Source organism: Phasianus colchicus, chromosome 6 (genome assembly GCF_987193195.1).
Source record: "Phasianus colchicus chromosome 6, bPhaCol1.hap1.1, whole genome shotgun sequence".
In the NCBI taxonomy this organism is placed as follows: domain Eukaryota; kingdom Metazoa; phylum Chordata; class Aves; order Galliformes; family Phasianidae; genus Phasianus; species Phasianus colchicus.
The window spans coordinates 20,749,904-20,773,822 of NC_143441.1; the positions used below are offsets into that span (position 1 = coordinate 20,749,904).

At 38.8% G+C, this 23,919-nt stretch overlaps 1 protein-coding gene across 3 annotated transcripts in view; it reads left to right on the forward strand.

The window, feature by feature from the left end:
* JAZF1 (JAZF zinc finger 1) overlaps nucleotides 1-23,919 on the forward strand; it is a 176,916-nt gene that overhangs the window by 79,214 nt on the left and 73,783 nt on the right. For 2 of the 3 annotated variants that reach the window (XM_031590157.2, XM_090142634.1), the window contains exon 2: nucleotides 12,597-12,669. In XM_031590157.2, the coding sequence (XP_031446017.1) occupies nucleotides 12,597-12,669 (73 nt within the window). Of the gene's footprint in view, nucleotides 1-2,028; nucleotides 2,162-12,596; nucleotides 12,670-23,919 lie in introns of those variants that run through there. The other variant, XM_090142633.1, reaches the window with a different exon arrangement.

A 23,919-nucleotide genomic window follows, 5' to 3' on the forward strand; every position in this document is an offset into this window, starting at 1 on the left:
GGCTTCAAGGGTGGTGCTGACATGGGAACCCTGAAACAATGTGCAGCTTTTTCTTTGTTACAGAGCTTTTCTGAGCATCTTGTCTGGAGTTCATTGACAGACAAACAATGTCAGTCTCCCACTGCGGTGATTTGTTTAAGGTGTTCATTTCCATGCCCTCTAATTCATGCCACCTTTCCCACAGTTTTCTGTCATAGAAAATATTTGTCTTCATTTTGACTAGGTTATTAGGTAGTCTACTAACTGCATAGAAAAGCTTTAGAGCTAGAATAAATTACATAGGAGTTACTAGGCATTTCTCTGCTTCTCACTGCAAATCAATACTACTCTGTAGAGCAAAGGGTGAAAATGCTCACACTGGATTAAGCAATGAATATTAAAAGCTACTAAAATCCAAACTGAATGGGGAGAGAGATATTTCACTTAGCCTTGGCAAAGTTATTTAGAAACAGGAGCAGTGAATAGAAAAGGCTATTTGGGAGGGATAAGGAAAAAGCTTAAGGAACTTCGGAAGATCAGAGGGGAGTATTCTTGCTGGTGGTCTTAATTTCTGTTGTAATCCAGTGATCACACTTAGTCCTGAATACCAAGAGAGTTCAAAGCAACTTCAGTCAAATATCTTGAACTAATCCTGGCAGGAATGCAGTTATATGGTCCTGATGCTGATATGCAAGTGTTGAATCTGGAGAAAGACTTGGTTGTCAGTTGGTTTCCTTTATTAGTTTGTTTGGAAACAGCACAGCAAAGAAGCTCTTCCTCTAAGTACATATCCTTTTAACAGGCCTTACCTTTTTAACCAAATGTTCTCTGGAAATATTTTAAAGAGTTTGGTTAAACTTTTCAGGATATTTCCTGAGGAGAGAGAATTGACTACAAAGGAAATCCATCTGCTATTGTGTATAGTAACGGGCTTGGAAAGGTGATGTTGTTTTTCTCTTGTATGTGCAATTGGACTTGTAAGGTTATTACTGAAATATATTTTGAAAAAGGACTGCTATTTTTAAAGTAAAAAGTGTTTTTCTGTAGTCTGGTAGTCTTTTGGGTGAAATTATTTAATGCTATGTAGGGAATTTTAAAAATTGTGTCTGAAGTAAATTCAACAGAGCAGTAAGAGCATAGGTGAATACATATTGAGCTGAATGTGTCAGTTTAAATTGCCTTTAAATTCAGCATCAGAACCCTTATTTACTGAATTACTGTTTTATCCCTTTACTAATTTCAATAAGTGTATGCTGTACTTTTTTTATAACGAGCCACTGACCAGAAAATGAACAGTATGGAAGAAAAATAATACTGACTTACTGCTGTAATAATGGCCAATCCTATCAGCTTTTAACAGATAATTGCTGTTAGAGTAGCAACAGTAATAGAATTTAGAAGACACTGAACCATCACTTTATGAAATAATTTTTTTGGCAGCAGTTAAATATAGAATTAGCAGTGGATTGTGAGAGGAATGTGCATCTTTGAGATAAACACTGCTATCAGGAAATGTGTATACTTACTGTAGATATTTATGTAACGTGTTCTAAGACAGCCTTGCTTGACTTTTCAACGTTCTGATGTCCTTTTCTTCCTACTCCCCTTGTTTCCAAGTTATTACGACTTGAAGCAGTGGTGGTTCTTCTTGGAGTTGTGCTGAGTGAGGAGTGAGGCAATGCTTGCCAGTAGTTTGCACTGGAAACAGCGTAGCAAGCTCAGGTGTGCAACAATAGTCATGTATTAATAGGTGGTTCAGTCATCTTAGGTATTTTTAAGGGCATTGGTAACTCTCAGTGCTTTGTGTTCATGCTGGGAAATTCATTTTTATTTGTTGAATTCAGCATGGCTTTGGGAGTGATAAAGAGAAAACAATCTTTAAGAATGTGCTTGGCATTAAAACACCTCTGATTTTTCTTAAGCTTCTACTAGATTTCAGCATTTTAGGCTTAACTGAATCGTGCTTGTCAGAAACGACAGGGCTGACACCTCAGCCCGAGAGAGGTGGCTGGAGGTGCGCGGGGTGAAGTAACGCCGGGCAGCCCGCGGCTGCCAGCACGGGAAATGGCGGCGGAGAGCGGCGCGCGCCCCGGGGCCGTCCGTGCACTCGGTGCCGCCACGAGGGGGCGCCGTGGTGGCGGCGACGCGGCCCGATCTCCGTCCCGGACAAGGCACGTCGCTGGTGAGATGTGCGGGACGGGTGTCGGAGTAACGCGGCCGGGCTCTGTTTGGCGGTGGCTGGTGATGGCGCGAGGGACGGCAGGCGCAAACCGAAACACTGGAAGTTCCGTGTGAACTTGAGGAAAAAAACGTATTTACTGTGAGAGTGACGGAGCACTGGGGTAGGCAGTCTCCTTCTCTGAAGGTAATCAGAACCTGCCTGAATGCTTCTCTGTGTAACCTGCTGAAGAGAAACTGCTTGAGCACGGAGTTGGACTTGATCTCCTGCGATCCTATCCCTCCCAACTCCTGATTCAGTGATTGTGTGAAATTGTGTGAAACAGCAGCCCGAAAGGTGACCTCTTACAGCACCTTCAGTGAGTCACAGGAAGGATGCAATCTGTCTCCTTATAAAACAGCCTTCTCTCAAAAGAAAACAAATGTGGAACAACTGCTGTATGCAAGACGTTGATGACAGCAAATATTGTACAGTAAGCAGTTTTCCTTTGGTTGCTGGTGAATCACAATCACGGTACTGGAAGGGACCTCATGAGATCATGTCCAGCCCCCCTCCTAAAGCAGGTGTTCCCTACAACTGGTCATACAGGCAGGCATCCAGCAGGTCTTGAATATCTCTGTATCTTTGGGCAGCCTGTTCCAGTGCTCCATCACTGTTACTGTAAAGAAGTTCTTCTGTGTTTGTCTGGAACTTCCTGTGTTCAGATTTTAGGATATTTCTCCTTTTTGCACCATTGAGAAGAGCCTGGCCTCATCCATTTGCCTACCACCTCCCTTTAGATATTTATAAATATTAATCACTTCCCCTCACGGTTGTCTTTTCCCCAGGCTGAACAGATCCAGGTTACTCAGCCTTTCCTCATATGGGAGATGCTCCAGGCCCTTTATCATCTTTGTGGCCCTCCGATGAACTCCTTCTAGGAGATCCCAGTCTTTTTTTGAACTAGGGAGCCTGGAACTGGACACAGTAAAGATATTTATGTAGGTTGCTCTGAAAGTAATGCTTCCTGTTTATTTCCTTGGAAAACTATAACAGCTACAAAGAGTAAAATAACACTATTTGATAGAGCCAACTCTCAGCTACAAAACATTTTTTTCATCAGTCACCACCATAAGCTATGCATTTTTGTCAGTGATGAACAAGAGCCTGCTTTCTATGCTCATAAACATCTACACAAACAGAGGTGACCCACAGTTCCATAGCTGCTTTGATGGCATCATTGCTAGAAAAACATTGTCCATGCAGTTCAACTTTCACTGTGCTCACATGGACTGTTTGGTCTCTATAAACATTCAGCAAGCATCAGTGAATGTCAGTGGGTGTCATTTTTTCCACATGGAAGAATTCAGTGGCACATCTTTGCTTTGTACACGCTTCCATGTCAGACATCATTCTGTGAGTCTGCCCACAGCAATAATATGTAATGGAATATTGGTGAAAAGGTTCAACTCCTACTGCCATAAGACCAACATTTGCCTCTGACAGCATAGGCCAACATAACAAAATAGGATGCATTATTTTTGGAGCAACCTTCTATGCCTTAAATACATTGCCTGAGGTAGTAGATTCTAGTGTTTCCAGCCAAATTTAGAAGCAGCCTGTTTTCAATGACACTTGAAAATTTAGTGCTATGTTGATCGTCTGAAATGAAGATCTTCTGACATTGCAGATGAAATATGTGTCACTGAAGTTCAGTTGTGGTTTAGTTGGCCATGGAGTTGGGATATAATTATATTATTTTAACTCCTGGAGATCATTACTACTTTGGGAAATAAAGCCCCCAAGCATCAGAACTGTCAAGATATATATTTTGAACTTTTATTTAAAGTAATACTGGGTTTTATTTATTTTGGAATGCTTAGCCAGGTTTTCATTATTAAAACTAGACTAAAACAAGGCTTTGAGTATTTGAGTAATGATAATAAAAAGGCAAAACACCAACCTATAAATTTTCAAAAATTTTTAATAGGAAAACTAGCTATTTTGAAATAACTGCTTGCTTTATGCAAAACTGTTTATCCTGGAATATGGATTTAAGCATGTACTCACCTTGCACACTTGATTTGAGAAAGCACAGGCTTCCTGTGTTTTTTGTTAAAATTGCTCTTCTGGAGGTTACCAGGTTTTGCCCAAAAAAGGCCAATCCTCCCAGCGGATTTGCCCAGGACAGAACCTGGTTCTCATAATAACCCACTAAATTCAACCCTAAATCAGCCTGGTGCCAACTCCAAAAATTATTTCCTCATAATTTTGGCAAAATGCTGAACGTAAGACAAATGTTCCTCCTTTTTATTTTTTGTTAACTTCGAAATGTAATGGGAAATGATGTAGTGGAGAAATGTGTGAATTTTGGAAATAGGGGCGTTTTGCCTGAGCACCTAGAAAATTTGTGTCAAGGGCTGAGTCTGCATTGGAAAGTAACCTCCAGCCTTTTTCCCCCTTTGTCTCCAGGCTGTCAGCACGAGGAATGAAAAATGCTCTCCCCAACCAACATCCCCATATCTGCTCGCCCCAGGGGTGGTCACAGCTATGCTGGCAGAGTGTTTTTATTGGCCTCCCGTGTCGTTCAGTGAGGCGATACAACTCTGTCAACAGAAGGCCTTTTGATGTACTCTTGCTGTGTCCCCATCAGAGGGCTCTGCCAACATAGCTGTGCTCTTGCAGCTAGTGCAGAGGGCAGGGAGTGAGGCCAGCGTGAGGAAAAGAGCATCGTGCTGATGTGTGTGTAATGGCGGGAGTGCTGTGTGTTATGAAGCTGATTTTATCAGTTTCAGAGTAGAATAACGCCTCTAAATTATGACTTTTTAAATTATTATTTTGTGGGGACTTCAGGTTTGGGTGAATGAGAGGTGATTGGCCTTCCACAGTATGTGCATTTTTAAAACTGACAAAAGAAACTGATCATAGTGTGGTGAGGAAGAAAAAATAAAGGTTCATTTCATTATTGAAATGTGGTCATTTAGGGAGTACTTACATTGCATGTTATGTCCTTTGTGTTCACTTGACTGTTAAGTGAGAATTGACCTTTTATTTTAACACTCTGCTGTGCCACCTTCCGTGATTATTTGACTTGAATTAAATGTTGGAAAATTTAGTGAAAATGGCATTCTAATTTTTCTCTATTTCAAGCTTCATTAAGTATATTTGCACTTAGGAGTTGCAAGCAAGATGTTAACATTTCAAATGCTTAAAAATGGAATACATATCAGACTTTACTTTTTAAAGTAGCAGCAGACTTGCAGTCTTTCCCTTCTTTTAGGGGACCTTCCCAGCTTTCTGCTCGTCTCCTATTGATCTGATTAATGACTGTTTTACTTGTTTAAAATAACTATCAATTATTGCATTTGATTACAGCAATAATTATATGTTTCAAATAAAACCTAATTTACATAAGTGGCAAAGCATCGTAGCACTACATCTGAAAGATCACGAGACACCTTTTTGATGTTTGTAGTTCTGCAGCTTAGTTGCCAGCAATTACTTCCCATTTGAATAGAAGTCAGGTATCTGACTTACAGCATTGCTTTTTATATACTGAGACGTGAGCTACCGAGAATATTTTAAGGATGCTTGTCATCACAGTGCGCAGTAATGTTCTCTTAACTAATTAAAGTTGTGCTCTTCTGCACAGCTCCCTGCTTCATAGGCTGCTGGTCTTTTGGGTAGGTTTTTGGAGAAGGAGCTGCATGAGAGATGCAAAGGTGGGAAGGGATGTTTCATGCTCTTCTCAGGATGCATGTGGCCCTCGAACTTCCACTGAGAGCGCTTACAGACTGATACATTTTATATGAAAAATTTCACAAATATTATGCTTGATTCATAGGACTGTAAGTTGATGTAAAGCGAGAGACTTGACTCTGTAGACAAGCCCAAGCAAATTCTGGTGAATGAAATTACCTCATTAAGAAATAAAGGAACAGATAAGTTGCTTAGGTCTGTTCATTGCCTCTTGCTAGCCGTCTTGCTCTTGTGTGTTTGATACTGTGCAGCCTTGAGTAACGCAAATCACTTGGGGGATAGAGGAATGAAAAATTCTTTTATTTTCTGGCAAGGAAAAACTATTCTCAAGTCAGTAGGTTGTCTGTAATAAGGACCACGAAAGTAGCAAAGTAGTATAATTTCAGACAAATGAGGATGTGGCTTAGTTGATCAAGTGTTTGGGTTGGGAACTTCTGTTCTGCTCCTATTTGTGTGTTGTGTTATTTATATATAATATATAGCGCTGGAAAGTTATGCACACTCTCATTTTTCACTTTAATTGCCTATTTGAAGACAGTGTGACAGATCCAAAGGTTGCTTTTAGCAGCTGAGGAGCACTGTAGTCGCTTACTAGTATGCAATAATTAACTTAATTGCGGAAATTTCAACATTTTAAAGAATCTCTATCCATGATTCCAGTCTGTGTTCTTTTCTATTATCTAAATCAGTAATACCTTTTTCTTATGTGTGGTTATATTACAAATACATCAATTATCTTTAATGTGTTTTTTGTTTTTTCCTAATGGAAGATACTTTTCAGGCCATTTGCACGTCATTGTATTGTCTGCCTTTATTTGGTTATTTGTTTTTTAAATTAAAAGCTGGAAGTGTCACATGATCTACTCAGTTGTGTTCTGTTATCTACCATTTTAGCCTGTAATCCTTTCAATAATTATGTATTAAATTAGTACGTTCAAAGCTGTAATCAGAGCCTAGTTTGTCTGGATTATGGAGGGTACAGGATGGCTGTTTCTGAGAGTTCAAGTCTGAATTCAGTGGTGGCAGCTAGCAAGGATGAGCATCATTGCACAGTAGTAGTGTTATATAAAACATGTTCTACCATTCTGTTTGCTGTCAGACTAAAGCAGAGATTTATTTCTGTGTAGTTAACTTAAGTAATATAAATTATCTTAGTGTCCAGCAAAAAAAAAGCTTTCTCAGACCAAAAAGCTATGATTTTTTTGTCTTATTTTATTTGCATTATAGCCATAGAATTGTGTGGGTTGGAAGGGACTGCAGCAGTGAATTGATGCTGTTTGTTGTGGTCTTGCTGGAGTTTTCTGTGCTTTAATTTTCAGCAGACTGCTTTTGAACATCTTTATCCTCTGTTTTTGAATGGCCCCCTTTGCAGTGGCATCCTGATAGACCAAATAGGGGGAATTTTGTACTAAAAAGTAGTGTGGAGCCTCCATCATTCACTGGAAAGTTGAAAGATGAAATAAATAGTGTTCTCTTTTTTGAACTTGCCTGAACATAGCTTTTTTGTCATCTATTCAGTGATAGCTCACTCTGGAAATGTGGAAGCATTTAGCATCTAATCTGTTTTTCACATTTTATTAAGTCTATCTCGCTGGCATTTAGCACTGTGATCATGGAAAAAACTTAAGCTTCTCAATATTTAAAGAAAAAGAAGTAAAGGTGTCCTTGAAGTCAAGTGGGTTTAAAACTCTTGCAGACTCATGGTATTTATCTGCAGTCTCCTCTCTCTGAGGTGCAGAGCACTGTCTGCTGTTGCATATTGCTTCCCTTTCAGAGATGATGGAAGATGATGTGTTACATGGAGCAAAGGATATTCAGCAGACTGTGCTAGATTAGGGGTGTTGCTCTTAACTGAACAAGAATGCGTGTGTTATAAGTTGAAAAGCTAAACTTTTTTTGTTGAAGATACTACTGAGGTACCATGTGAATGTCTGTGAAATCATTGTTGTCTATGAATCTCAAGACTATGATCACAGAAGACCTGAATAGCACTGCATCTGGAATTGAAACTGTGAAATTCCTAGTGGCTTCCTTACAGTGGGAGTTTTGGGCTGGGAACAGTTTCCAGTAACACTGAATTTATCTGTTTCTGGCTTTTTAAGCCATGTCCATATAAGACCAATTGTGGACTTTGGAAGAAGCCAACACAAATGTTTCCTTTGGCATCATTAGTGAAGCAAGCTAGTTTCAGGGGAAGTGTAGGTTTTAATTAATTAGCTGAGCAGCCTTATATCAACCAGTTTTTAAGGCCAAGTGAAATACAAGACAGACACTTTGCAAACCCAGTGGTGGGTGCGTGGGATGTCTGTAGGACTGTTCTAGCAAGCAAGAGAGAGATGGGAGAACTTCTGTATGAGCTGTTCCGTTCCATTTTATGTGCGTGCACTGATCTTGCACAAAAAAGGTGTGATTATCATAAAGAACTCCAAGTGACTTTGAGAGATGGGTCAACCATTTTTTTTTTTTTAAGCTACGGTTTCATTCCCTCTTCCCCCTGAAATGTTACATCTACAATGACAGTAAAATTTATTGGAGATTCTACAGCTACTGAAGAAACTTGATAATCCTGTCTCTTCATTTACACATAGTACTCAGATGTCCTTTCTCTAAGTACCTGGACTCTTGTGAGTCTTGACCTCAGGTTCTTGCCAGTATAATGGCACAATGGGGTGTTCACAGTACTGACCGCTTCGTACATAAGATGTTCAAGAGTAGCTTCAATTTTACCATCTTTAAGTCACCGTTTCTATTTCTGAGGGCATCTTTGCCACTTAGCGCTTTTCCTGTGCACTACATGAAGAAAGCTGGTGGTTGTCAAAAATTGAAATTTGTTAGCCCTTGTCTCTGTCTTTTAAGGTGAAAAATTATTTTTCACAGTGATTTAAGTGCAGAAACATTAGAAAAATTTTCCCATATGAAGTTGTTCATTATACGTGTCTTATAAAATAAAGGTAGGGCAAAACTTAGTGCTCTACTTTATTAAACAACTAAAACATGGCATGTATTTTGTGCACAAATGCTCATGTCAAAAAAGATTCTGTATCTGATGAAGTCTGTACTCTAGATGGGATGGGTATGCCTTTTTATTATTTGCTCTCTTTAAAATACTTTACCAGGTCAGGATTTTGCAGCATTTTCAAGCTGCAAGCTGTTTTTCTGTAGAATGAGTTGATTTAGTAATGGTAGCTTGGTTCAGCAGTCCATGATTCATTTGGTTAGCACATGCTCTGCAGAAATGTCTGGCTTCATTTGAGCAGTTTAAAGGAAGTACGGTGCAATTTATGGTGTTAGCCTTAATTATGTATTCATACTACTTGTCTGGTTGCCCAGTATGAAGCGCTTTGTGGATTTGAGAAGTTGGAGGTGCCTAATCCCTAATTAGTCAAAAATTGTATCTCACGTGGGTGTTGGCACCCTCAAATTAGTCTTCTAATAGTGAATTGGAGCACCCAGAACAAAAAAAAAAAGCACAAGATTTTATTTTTATAACACTTTGATATAGAAAAATAGAAAAAACCCAACACAACAGGGTTTCCAAAATCTAACACCGCAGTAAAATAAGAGTACATAGCTAATAAATAAATGGAACCCTGAGTGTTACAGAAAGTATATAGTACTTTCCGTCTTTCCATTGTGTAAAGAAATCAGTGGAACATAATGCTTATGAGAAGAAACAGGTAATGGACAGTGGGTGGCAGTTTGTCCCACTGGATTTAAAGTGATATGACAAAAATAATGTAATAGTGAATCTGCAGTATCTTGTGTCAGTTGAAGAAGCCAAGGTGATCAAATGCAAATTAGCTAGGGTTGGATCAGTCCCCTCAAAACCAAATCTGGTTGTTTCTGTGTGCTCTGTCTGCGTATTTTTCTTTCTTTATAAGAAAAGTTGTTCAGATCGGTCTGAGGCTGTGCTGCTTAAATACTTTTCAAGAAGGAGATTTGTCATCAGTGAGTGTTTAATCCATTAGAGATGTCTGTTTGGAAAGTATCTAGGTTACCCCTGGCTGACTTGACCAGCCTGTGCATACTTGAAGAAACACTGACCAAACATTTTTTTTTTTACTCAACCAGCCATTCTGTGAGCAGTGGGGAAACTGATGAGTGAACAACATGGGGAGGACATTGCGTACGTGCACTGCATAGGTGTTAAGTCCTGTGGCACAAGGTGGACAGGCAGTTATACACATTTCCATGTGGTTTCTTAACTTGTTTGCATGTCAGGAAGGTTTTTTTCTGGGAGGGAATGGGATCTTGACACAAAGGCACCAAGGGTTGCAAAGGAAAGGAGCAGTGAGAAGGGCTGTGTGAAAGATGGAGGTAGAGGAGAGGAAAAGTGCTGATGGTGGGCAGGGAATGAGGAAGAGTGCTCTGAGGTGAGAATTGACATTTTAAGGCTATAATGGGTTGAAGCTGCCCCAAGGAGGAGATGAGTGCTCCAAGAGCAGCTGAAGTGACAGTCTGGCTGACTAGGCCATCTGTGTGTCAGATGGCACCTTTGGAGGAGCAGGGCTCTTCTGCACAGGTGCCAGCTGGCAGATAGTGTACTTCAGTAACACACTTCTCCAAAAGTTACGGGTTTTTTTTGTTTTCATCCTGATTTCTCCATTTGCAGCAAGTGTTATGGTGGCAGGCAGGGGAAGAGCAATGGACTCTTCAGCAAAGCTTTCCCTTTTCTCCCACAGAAAGGTGCAGCACTGTGGTGTATAACACCCCTAATTTTATCTCCTTCAGTCACAAAACTTTTTGGTTTATAGGTGGAGGTTAATCCCATTTAAGAGCTGAATTATTGAAGATACAGTCACTTAACCACGGAGGCCTATGTGTGGGCTGAGGTTCGGACGGCCCTGTCAGGGATCTGTGCTCTGCAGACATCAATACTGCAGTTTCATGGCAGGCCGTGCCCTAAAGAGGGGTAGATCTGACAGAGTTCAGCAGGGCAGTGGTTGTGTGCTCAGCCTCCTATGTGGCTGTGTTGTATGGAAACAAAGGCAAGCAAAAAATCTTGGGAACCTCGCTTCCTCATACAGAATTATCAAGATAGCTGGGAAGGTAGCCAGTGCTTTGTTGTCTTTGTGGAACTTAATGTGGAGAGTGTTGTGCTGGTAATTGCTGCAGGATTTCCCCAGGCACCAGAAAGGCAAGGAAGATAGACTAGGTTGCTGTCTGGGTTGGCACTTGGGCTTTTATCTTGATATTATTTCTCTCTTTATGGGGTGTATTGATAAGATGTGTCAGCAAATCCTAGTCTGAGCTTCCCAGGAACAAAGGTGGGAAGAAAGATTAGCATCAGTCTGAGCTCTGAGGGGTGAGACAGTGAGTTCTCTGCTCACTAGATACAGACATTATTGGCTTCAGGCATTAGGGCAACTACTGCACCTACCTCAAGCACAGTCTCCATTCATTTCAGTTAGAAGTCTTCCTTATGGCAAGGTAGCTGAGACATTCCAAAATAATTTTTATCATGTTTTAAAAACAAAAACCACAAAACCCATCAGAAGCAACTGAGACTAAACAAATGTGCCTAGCAAGATAATGAGCTTTTTAAGATTAGCATTGCTTAAAGTTGCAGCAAGAAATGAGAGCAATCTAAAACACAGCCTAACTACAAGAACTCTCCTTGTTTGCTTGTTCTTGGGTAGGTTATGCTTGTTTTTTTTTTTTCCTCCTCCAAGCACAGTTCTCCAAAATAAAAGATGACTAGCAGCAGCACTATGGGGAGCTATTTACTGAAGGCAATTTGTGTTTATAGTTAAAAAAAAAAAAAAAAAGCAGAAGTTGCATCCAGAACTGCTTTTAAAGTCATGCATAAAATATATTGTTAATGGTTTTGTGGTCTTATGTGCAGGCATGATGCACATTTTCAGTTGGAAACTTCTGAAGGCTATTTGTGCTCAGCCCCTGAAGGTGCCTTTCTACACTGTGGGGGCACCACTGTATTTGAAACTTCAATGTAATCCTCTTTTTCTGTATAATAAATCTACTTAAATTATGAGCATATTCCGTGAGTTTCAGTTTGAGAAAATTAATATTTTCTCTTTTCAGATAAAAGCAAAACTTAACTGAAAAGGGTTGATGAAAATAGTGATTGAAAACATTATTTTCATTTGAGAAAGAAAGTTGGTACTTCAGGGATTTTGGATTGCATTTGTTTCAGGGCTTTTGGTGGTGGCAGTGCTCTGCTTGGCAGACATTTTGCTTCAAGTGCCTTTTTTTTTTCTGACTTCTGATCGGAGTTTCAAAAATAAGCTGCAGAGAAAGGAGAAAGTGAAACTCAGATGCAGATGAAAAGTATCAAGTCCCAACTGAGGAGATATAATCAGTCTTGAAACATCTCAAAATGTGTCAACCATGTTTAGAAATAGCTACATTAAAAAGGAAGAAAGCTTGATCCTTTTAGCACCGTAAATCATGGAAAGCAGTGAAAACTAATATTTATGAGGGGGATTGTGAAAGCCTGTGTGACAGTTGGAAATTACATCACTGTTGATGTTTCAAATTCTTGTATAAAGTAATGCAATACTGTGTTTATGAATGAATGAACAAATGATTGTGCTGTGCTAAGCATACTACATGATGATCAACTGGGTTGAGCTATTTTCTATCTCTTGTTTTTGCTTGTGCTACTCCACTGTATGCAGTTCCATATGTTTCAGCATAAAAGCAGAAAACAATTCAGTATATGTATTTTTTTTTATTTCAGATACAGACCCACGTGTATTAGAGAAACAAGAACTTCAGCAGCCAACCTATGTTGCTCTAAGTTACATTAACAGGTAAGTATGGTTCTTTTTCAAGTATAACTGATCATGTTTTGCACAGTATATGTGGATATGCATATGCCAAAAGGGGATTCCTAAGTATTGCACTTCATTTTCTGTTATATGACACTGTGATAGTACCTGTTTTGTGAAGACAGTTGAATTAAAATTAAACTAAATTGTTACCCACTTCAATTAAAAAAAAAAAAAAAGCAGCCATTTTGCAGTACTGCTCAAATACTTGGGGATGAGGCTGTCAGACCTGTGTAACCTAAGACATCAAAAAAATTAAGAAACTTATCATTTTTGAAGCATTCACCTAAATAACGGAAAATAGATTTGGCTTTTCATTTATTGATTGAGGGCAGAACTGAAACCTCCTGAGTGCTCTGCTATGGGAGAGCTGCTGTGTCTTGAGCTGCATTACAGTGAAGAACAGCGTGAGAGCTGGGGGTTTGTATAATGTTTCCTGCAGAGGGAAGGGTGTTAGTGAGGGGAGAAAAAAGAAGAGGTAGGAAAGTAAAAAGTGATGTTCACTTGGTGAATTGACTAAATTTTCTCCACTGCATGAGACTGGTACAGTTGCAAATAGCTGGTATTGGTATGATTTTCTAATTGGGCAGTGGCTGCTGTTCTTCCTGAACACAGTCTTACTCTTTTAAAGCGTATTTTGAAATTAACCATGACCCTTTTTAACACTTAACTTCTGTTGATCTCATGTAATGTATAAAACTTCTTTTGCACTATGTAGGCTTGGTATGTAGTCATGTATATTGGTTTGCTTCTCTTTTTCCATTATATACTTGGGCGTTTTCTCTTGTTCCTTCTGTGGTTGTTTTACTTAATGTGAGGGGAAGGGAAGTTTTATAAAAATTAGGAAAAAGCTGTTTTAAGTCCACGGGACTGGATTGTCTGATTCAAAATCAAAAACTGCTTTTAAAAGTAAAGATCCTTTGTCTAGACTTCATGATTTTGGTATCCTTTTTACTTGATTTCTGTGTGACTGAGTCTGTTTTAGTTGCTACCTATTTTACCTAAACTTTCTTTTTGAGAAATAATTGTGCAGAACTAACTTAAGTACTTTTTGGAGCAAAACCCAATCTTTATCTTACTTAAATCAGCTGCTATTTAATTATTCTTCTAGCTGTGATTTAATTTTCCTTCTATAAGTGCTGATGTCTTTCACTGAACCACCTGCTCTGGGCGGCTCAGGCTCTTGAGGGAGCAGCAATATCCATTACACTAATAGACATGCCTTTCTATTTCCCGCTACATATGCCAGAGCTGGGTTCTGTTTTGTTGTCCTAGGCTATGGGCTCTGATTTTGTAGCCTAATACATGTCATAAACATGTTGCGTACCGTTAGATATCAAACACCAGATACTGCTGCACATTTTTTTAAACCCGTGTTTTTATGGCTTCCAAGTGGAACTGAACTTAGTTTCATTCCTGCTGTGACTTCCAGACCTTAAAACAATCTTCCTCTGCAGGTCTGTATATTCAGCATGTTCTTGGGAAGCCTGGGAAAACAGACTTGTGATTCTCAGGGCTTGTCAAAATTACATTCTAAGATATACTTAGAATGTATACTTAATATATATTGATGTAGGAAAAATATAAAAGAATGATGAAGTGGGTGTGCTTTGTACTCTGCTCATGGCCCTGTTGCATAGTGGCCACTGTAAGCTAAAACAATAAAACACAAATCTGAGTTGTCTGATTGGATAGCTGGGAGGATAAAGTATCAATAAAGCAAAAAGAAGAGACAAGAGGAGTCTTGTTGACAATCTGAAACATACTCTTGTGTCCATCTCCCTTCTACTCCCGGGGTTTTCTCAGGCATGTTAATTTGACAGTATTGTATATGCACTTAAATTCTGAAACAGCCTTTAGATTGCGGATGTCTGTAAGGCTCAGCCTCTTCCTACGCTGGAAATTTACTGCCATTACGGCCTTCAGTAACTACACACAGATGCCATTTCCATAGTGTGTGATCCTCATGCAGTCAGAAAGTTTCTTTTCAAACTGGCAGACAAAATATAAATTATAGGCTATAATAGTTTATCTCTACATCAAACACTTCTAATGGTCACTGACTGGATTGCAGCAAGTCCTTTTCTCAGACAGAGTTTAATGTAGTCTTAATGCGCTGTTTCTATTTGCTTTCTTTTTTCCCTTTTAAAAGACAAAATTGGAGTAAGATGCATTGCTGCAAAGCAGACAAAATTAATCTGATTCTAGTCTGTAAATAGAGGAGTAGTTTGTGTGCAGGGAGTCCAGTGGTGCTGCTGCATGGGTGGGGCACTGGCAGTGGTCTGTCAGTAGCTGGGTACAAGCAATTGGATCTACATCCTCCAGTAGTTCCTAGAGATAGTTCTTTGCCTGCAACTTCTTCATATTTCTCATTGCATTGAACTACAATGGTTAGTGTCTATAGTATTGCTTATTCTATTTCTTAAATTCAGTGTGGCTTTAATTATAATGGGTGTGGATTTTGCTTAATCTTTTGGGGAATATATTCACCTCTTTGTGCCTCTGAGTCTGTTGCTTGGGACTTCAGTGGAGATGGCTCTCAGGCTTGCTGTTCTGTATGGAATATGAAGCTCTGGAGTTGTAGCATACTGTCGAGGCCTTTAGGATTGTGGGCTTACTGGAGAGGGAGTTCTCATTATTTGAATGTTTTAAAATATTTCAGAAGCCATCTGGACTCAGCACTTTCAGATGGTGAGGATCAGAAATGGGAGCAAAGCTTGATTGGAGTAAAGCTCCTTGTGCCTTCAAGATGGTAGGTGGGAAGTGCTATACAAGCTTGTAGTATTGGAAGCATGTGCCATAAAAAGGCATTTGGTATGGTTTCTAATAAAAGTAACTATTTTTTCTATCCTTTGACACAGAAATTGCTTTAATTAAAAACTTATTGTAGTCAGGCAAAAAAAAGGAAACTAGAATACTAATACAACTGAAAATAAACTGTGTTAATTATATTAGTGTTTCTATTCCAAGTCACACTGAGGAAACGGTGAAAGCAAAGACTGTTTTAATCTTAAAATCTCTAAAAAGCTACCAAATACTTCAAATTACTTTAATACTAGGTTCTTTTTTAAAAGTAGGTTTCTGTTGATGATTGAGAATATAAAAGAAAAGTTATAACAATATTTTTTAAGCATCAGTCATGAAAGCAGTTACAGAATGCTGGGAATGATATTCTCAGTGTTACCTGCATGTCTATAAACCTTACTCTTGTGTGCAAACAAAGCCTGTGATGAAGGCTGGATGTCATTCTTGGGTCACTAGATTGCTCCAGCCAGTCCTGACATTTCTACTTCTCATTCTGATATTAACTAGTAAGATTTTGCCCTCACTGTTACCATTTTTAATTCCTGTAGGTGCCAGGCCTCTCTTTTCCCTTTTGTCTTGCTGATCTTTGACTTCTCCAGAACAGATTTCCCAACTTTGTTTCTCTTTTTAATAACTTTAACTTGAAATAAAATCAAATGTTTCTTTGAACACTTTTGTGAAAGGACTTAATTGCTTATGAAGACCTAACTGCTGTAAACTCCCACTGTGTTGTCTAGCTTACTAATTTTGATTGTACTGCTGTTAATTATAGGATTTAATATTAATTTGTAAGTTATTTTAAAAAGTGGTCAGTCTTCAGGTAGCAATATATTTAGCATACATATGTTACTAATGAAATAAGAAGAATCATAGAGTATTCTGTGTTGGAAAGGTCCCATATGGATCATGGTGTCCAACTCCTGGCCTCCACACAGGACCACCCAAAAATCAGACCATGTGCCTTAGAGCATTGTCCAGACTCTTCTTGAGCTCTGGCAGCTCAAAGCTGTGACCATTTCCTTAGGGATGCTGGTCCAGTGCCCAACCACTTTCTGGTGAAGAACCTTTCCCTGATACCCAACCTGAATGTTTTTGATTTAGAAGCATTGCTCTTTGACTCTGTCCACGTGGCTTCCCAGCAGAGCATTCAAGCCACATGATACTGGCAACTTATTTCTTTGGCATTGACTCTTTTTTTTCACTAAGGCTCTGAGTTCAGTACTAGATAGAAATCTGAAGTCTTATTCCTTTCTGTACAGGAGGTTTTCTCTTCCCATTGGTCACCTCCATTCATATCCATTTTCTGTCACTGCAGATATCCAATGTGGTGTGTTTAGTGAGTTTTCTCTGCAAGTTGGTTCTGTGTATCACTTTGGTTTTCACTGTAAGCATGTTGGATAAATATACTGACTTACGCTTGTATAATGTGTAGAAAACAAAGATTCAATTTCCTCCTCTTTGATCTTTTAGGAGTGTTTCAGTCATAAAGCTATTGACTGTCTTGAGATAGGACATAATTTATCCTCTTGAGATTTCTCTTCTCTTCCTTGTGATTTTGGTGTGCCTTCAGTTGAATGACTGTTGGAGCACAGTTTGGATTGAAGAAACTGTTAAAATCGTGAAGCTGGAGAGATGTAAGCTTGTTTCTCTTTGCTTACTATCTAAGTGAAGGTTTTTGTCAGAAAGCATGTGCAGAATAGAACCTTCCTGAAATAGTGAGAATCTTCCTCTAAAATGACTTCACTGTAGCATTCATCTGATAAACAGGAGGTCAGACCAGATCAGTTTTTTCAGTTCAGGCTGGAGATTTCAGCTTTGAAGGTGCATTTTTGGTAGTACTTTGCAGATTTATTAGGACATGCTACAAGGAAATACATAAGATTTTAAATCTCAGAACAGTTAATTTGACTTTCTAAATGAAAAAGCAAAACAAAATAGTAACTAAAGAAAACAAACTGACCTCTTCAGGGGTTTTTCCAACATCTTGCATGAGTTTAATCTCTCATCGTGATTCAGAAGTGGAAGAATAAAGGCCAGAAAAATTTTTCCATTTTTTTGAATCCTGCTGGAGATCATTTTTTCCACACAAGAAAGTCCGAGCTTGTGAATCCAGAAATCTATAGCTGTACCACGTGTTTGGATTAGATGCATCCTACTGTGCTTACTACCACAGCTCTTGCCCTTTGTCTTGAAATTTAACTACTTCTTGCTGTAATGTGGTGCTGTCTTCCTTGAATTAAATATCATATCTCTGTGGAAGTGCAGTGATTCCCGCTAACTATTGATTCTCATCTCATTGAAGATGCATGCTGATGCTTCCAGTAGCTGCTGGCTTCAATGCATATGACAGAATACAGAAACAAAGGGATCAAAGTAACACATCAATTGCCAGATAATATTTTTCTGTGTGAGCTTATTTTTATGTTTGCAGTGACCGAGTAGATCATGTGTTTTTATTCATGTAGCCATATCTTTATGCTCTGCTTTTTGACTTGTTTGGAGATGGAACAAGACAAACTTCAGATGATAATTCAAACAAGATGTGCAGAAATGAATTTTAGTTAGAGTGAGGGGAATGCCTTTTGGTTTGGAAGGATTTATGCAGTTGGCTTTGTTTTCTCTTTTCTCTTTTTATCAGTTTCAAGCTAAGCGAAACCGAAGATTTATATAATGTACAGCTCTTTTATTTCATGTCAGCTGTAAAGATCAAAAAGCAGATTGGCATTTTAAGAAAAACCCTAATGCCATGCCCTGAAATAGGAATTATAAAATGAATTGAAAAGTGTAGGACGCTGAAAGAATGTGTTTTAGTTGTAAGGTTGTTTTTTGTTTTTAATTGAGAGGTGATTAGCTTTTTTTCTGGCATTGTTCATGTGGAAAATTCATAGAAAAGAAATATTCATCTCTTTACTTCTGATGCACGCAAAAGTCTCCAGTGAAAGAATTGTTTTTAAGTCCCCATTGTTCCTTGGGAGTGTGTGTTCACACACTTCTGTGTGCAGTTTAGTTACCAAACAGCAGAGCCATCAGTGTAAGTCCCCAAGGCTTTCAAGAGCTTTGTCTTTATGAGGATTTTCTTCATCTTTGGTCAATGTGGCATACCAAAATTGATGAAAAAATTGCTTTGTCTTTCTGGCACTGGATCCTGTTTCAATTTCCAGTTTTCTACATGTATTTTTCCATTTACTCTTGGACAGGTCACTTCTTTATGGGGAAGGAGGGAAATAATTCTTTGGTTTCCTTCTTAAAAAGAAAACAATTCTGTTCTCTGATTTTAAAATAAACATGCTTAAATACAACCATAAGCAGTGGTAGTGCTTTCAGAAGGAATGTATTTGCCTCAAAAAGAAATCATTTCATTGTCATTCATATGGTGGGTAACAGCCCTCTCAGTATCATTTCTGTGTGCTTGCACAATGAGATTAGATTCTGGAATATAAACAGAAAATGCTCATAATTTATATTACAGCTATTTAACATGCTTGCAGAACTATTTAAAAAATGACACTAATGCACCAGTTTCTGCAGAAAGAAGTTGTGGAAATTCTGATACTCTTTGATTTCAGAGTAAAGGACGATCAAAAAATTTTACATTGGTGCACAAGTTTTCTTTCAAGTGTGACTGAAGACAAAAGGGATAAAACTAGTCACTGCTCTTTCTACCTTTTGCTCACAGAAATGGCTGTTGTTGACAGCTGCTTTCCTCCTGTCCTTATGGTGGTTGCTGTTGTGGTGTTCTTGATTTTTATTTGTTTTTTAAACCACTATCAGCAACAAAACATGACACAGAGGAAACTGCAGGCTTTCTAGGGAAGTTCCTTTTTATCCATTGTCTTGCTGAAAGCTTGTCATGACCATCTGAGCTAAACATAGTGACTTACAGATCAGGAATTTGCCATCCCGGGTAAGGCACTCTAGACCAGCCAGTTGTATTCCTCAACTGGAGCCTGGTGTGTGTTTGTGTTTTTTTTATCTGCAGTTTTCTTGTCATATAGAACAACTGGAGTTTTTTGTGGCTTTGGTTGTGTATGGGTTTTTGTTTGTTTTTTTGTTTCTTATGAAGTAGTTCTGCTTTTTCTAGTTTTACTGATACAATTTTTTAAAACTACTGATTTGTTTCATAGTAATAGGTTTGTTATGAAAAGGTGTGCATAAGATCAGCCTGCAGCAAGACTTAAAAATGAGATTTTCAAATAAATTTAGTAGTTCAAACTGTAGTGCATTACTTATTTTCCTATACTAGTTTTTATATGCTCTAATATTGTGTATTCTTCTAGTAAGGAGTGGCCCACTAGTTTGCAATTTATTGAATTGTAACAGGCTACATTCCGGAATAATTCCTGAAATGCCTTTGGGAACTTCATTCCCCTCTTTCTCACTTTTGTGTATAACACTTCTCAGTAACAGCTTTTCACCCAACATTCATAAGGTCTCTTCAGTATTAAGGGCAGGAGGGGGACAGTCAGCTGTCAGTCTAACAAAATGGAGTTGCTGCACAGTGTCTTTTTGTCTTGCAGACATTCAGAAACATGGCTGCAGTTTGGAGGCTGCATTCAGAGGCTGCCCTGGTCCTTCTTTAGGGCAGCTTGTAGCTTATTCTAGAGATTAAGTGCACATGAGAGACTACACGCAGTGTTGGAGATTTGGCTCATGAGGAAAGAATATTGATGTCATCTTCCGTTACATAAAATCTACTCCAAAGTGTTAGTTTGAGCCTTAATTTTCCCAAAATATTTTTGCAGTTGAGTTGACCTCTCGATTTGGTTGTGAGCCAGAAGGAAAGTTTTTGTATATCCTGCAAAGATGCATTCATTATCCCACCACTTCCTCTGTAATACTCCAGTGTCCAAAGAAATGGAGACCAGGTGGAGGGCTTGATGAAGCTGGCTGCTTCTCTCATTTCCTAATGAGGGCAGGAGTGCGTTCAGCATGCTGACCAGGGAGTTTGCAGGCTTCCATGAAATGCTCTCAGAGATGGCTCTCTGAGACCTGGGGACAGAATGACAGACTGTAACAGTCACCTCACACCTTTTAATGCATAGCTGCAAGCAACTTGTGCTCTGTGCTGTAAAGCCCCTGTTCGCCTCATGCCATGGAGCTACAAAACAAGGATTAAAACTGGAGTCAGCACCTGATGGGCACCAAACCTGAGGGTGAAATGGAGAGCAGTGAGGATATGTATTATGACAAGGAGTCAGTGAAGCTTGATTGCATGGATTGTGAGCAAGTATTACATAGTAGAGAGATGTTTAATAGCATCAGAAGAAACATATGAGAGATGTTCCTGTGTAATTGAATTTTGTTTGACTTTTCATTTAACGTTGAAGCTGCTTTAACAAATAGGCAAAGTGCTATTAATGTTAAGAAGGAAGACCTGGCACATCATCTGTGAAAGCTCTCTTATAATCTGACTGTTTTTGCAAACATAGTATGGCATCACCTAATCAGAAAATAATTTTTCAGTAGAGTAGAAACGTACAAAACCATAAGATTTTCCTTTATTTCATTGCTTACATCTTGACCTTGAATTTTTCCAAAGCTCCTTGTTCCCACCTTGAAAAGGGATGATACTTTACAAGGTGATAGAAGTGAAGAATTTGCACAAAAAAGTAGATCAGAATAGAAATCCTTACAGAGCAATGCATTGAGTACCACATCTGTTGCTTATCTGAAGGTAAGCATGTGCACCCCTTGGTTCAGGTACAGGGCCGCTTGTGATGTACAGTTCTTGAAAGTACTTGGGCGTACAAGTAGGCACTTGTATACTTTTCACTCATTCTAGCTCTAAAACCTGATTCAGTGTATTTTAATAATAGTTACTTTGTATGTTGGCATTATGCATTGTTTAAGTGACTTGTACTAGATTGAGGTGGCATGGAACAGTTCCACAAATTGTTTGCTTGATTCCCTAAGCAAATGCTATTGAAAGGAGGCTTTATTCAGTTAATTTGGCTCAGCTATAGAAGAATTAGTCAAAATGATTTAATATTTTGTGAATTGAGAAATGTTTTCTTTCTTTACTATTGTTGGAGTATTGGTGTATTAAGGATACAGGCAGAGACAGAAATAATTACAAATGTGATTTCATCTGCAGGTGTAGATATAGTCATTTGGTGTATCCTTGTTCTTCTAGCTTCTCTCCATATAGTCTTTTTGTAGCCTTTCTTAATGTATCAGATGTGTTAATTATATTTCTAATGAAACTGTTGCAATGAGTTCTGCAACCTGTTTTGTTTGTAATGATGAAGCTGTATGCTTCCTAACTCTTGGTAGCTGACTTCTGCTCCTGCTGTTTTCTATGCCTTTCCTCCTGCCCCCAGCCTCATCAGTCTTCTGCCACTTGTGTCCCTTTCTGTTGCAGTCTGGGCAATGCTGGCAGTGTGTTGGCTTTGAGGAGGACTTATGATCTTGGTGCATTCTTACAAGCTGATGAAGGGATGTTCTGGGTGGAGGTGCAGAAGAGGCAAGTTGCTCCACAGCTGCATATAAATAACTTTTCTTTTTGGCCACCATCAGTGTCAAGGATTGACCTTGTGCCATGAATCCATAACTTGCCCCAAAACACTCAGGCTGGGAATTTTTTGGTTGTATACCTGTTTTAGTAATATGGATACAAGACTGTTCCTCTTGACATCTGCTTACCCATAGTTGCTGTGGTGGTGGAGCATTCCTTGATAATTTATGGTGGCACATTCCCTTGCTGCTACAGCGATGTAAAGTGCTTTCAGCAAAAACAAAGTTAGCACACAGCTTCCTTCCCTGTGTTGACTTCCGATCTGAGATGCTCATACTAAAGGATTAAAAAAAACATGGAAAACACTTCCCTCTCTTCAGAAAGGTGTCTCTGTGTATGCATGACCTCCCTTTCTATTATTTATCTTACTTGCTCACATGCTGTTTCTAGCTGATCATTATTTACCAAAAGTTGTTAAGCAGTTTAACTATGTCAGCTGGGTAGTGCTGTTAACAAAAGGCAAACAGTCATTATACAACCTGATGCTTCCCATTATTATTTTTTGTTCTTCAGTGCTTAATGTAGGAGGTTGGAAGAAAGAGTTGTAAAACCTCTGGTGGATGAAATAAGTATGATAGAACTAAGTGTATAATCACAAGATAGCAACTTCTATTTTTTTTTAATTCTACATGCAGTATGCCCTCATTTATTCCTACTGCACCTGGGGTTCAGTACATGTAACTGATCGTTCACATTGTATGTTTTAAGGGCCTCTGAGATGTTACTGTGCATTCATAACTAGTTTTGAAGTTGCTCATCTGTTAAGTTAGCTGTGCAGTTATGCTGTTCTAAGCTTGAAACTTCAGACAGTACAGCTGCTCTGCTGGTGTACGTTCCTTGCAGTCAATAATGATTTCCCTTTAGATTTAGAGGCCAGTCCAGTAAGGTCCACAGTCTGGAATGGTAGGTACATTGACTTCAGGTGTATCAGCCTCTAAATCTGTTATGGGAAATTTCCTGTTGCAGTTTCTGATTAACTTCTTTTACAAGCCACATCTGCATAAGTGAGGTCTGACTTCAGTGATCTAAGCAGAATGTTGCTTATAAGAGGTTGGAGCTGATTATCTTGTGACTTATCATGAAGCTTATTTTTCCTTCAGCAACATTTTTGTGCAGGAGCTAAACCATTCCTATAACTGGTTATAACTTTCCTAACTGGCTATAATAGTTTTGAGTTCGGACTATTAAATTTACAATATTTTGCTTATGCGATATGCAGTGTAAGAAAAAAAATCTACATCCTTTCCCAAAAGTATAGTAAGTCTAGAGATTATTTATTTATTGTTTAAATATGGTTGAGGGGATGTAAGGAAACGTGGCCAGTAATACCAGTTTTGTAGCAAAAGACCTCGTATGTTCAGTGAGCTAGGCCATTAAGTGTATTTTGGCATTGTATCTTACGATCTATAAAAGATGTTCCATTTCCTCATCATTATTTTTCCTTCCCCAATGCCACCTCAGTGATGGTGTCTGCATGAAGAAAATGCTGCTTCCAACCTGTTTCACATCCTGGATATCTGAAAAGCATGCTGATTTTTTTTTTTTTTATTCCAGCATGGTGATGAAAAGGCTCACAGTTTCTTTGTAAATGATTACAATGGGGGAAGAAAAAAAAGAAATATGTCACAGAGGTATTTCTTGAGAATAGTTTCTTGGCAAAAATGGTAATAAAGTAGAAGTCCATTAGCAGTGAACAATTTTTGATTTGTAACAGCAGTAATTGTATGCGTGCTGCTTGTCAGTGCATGTTCTCACATATGGTATAAAACTAAAACATTGCTATCTGAAGAGCTCTTCATTTCTGCTGATGTCCTCATTTTGTTTGAGACATCGTTTATTGGGGCAATGTGTAGGGCACTGTGAGGCTTTCACGATGAAACCTGAAACTGGATGAAACAAACCTGAAGGTTGGA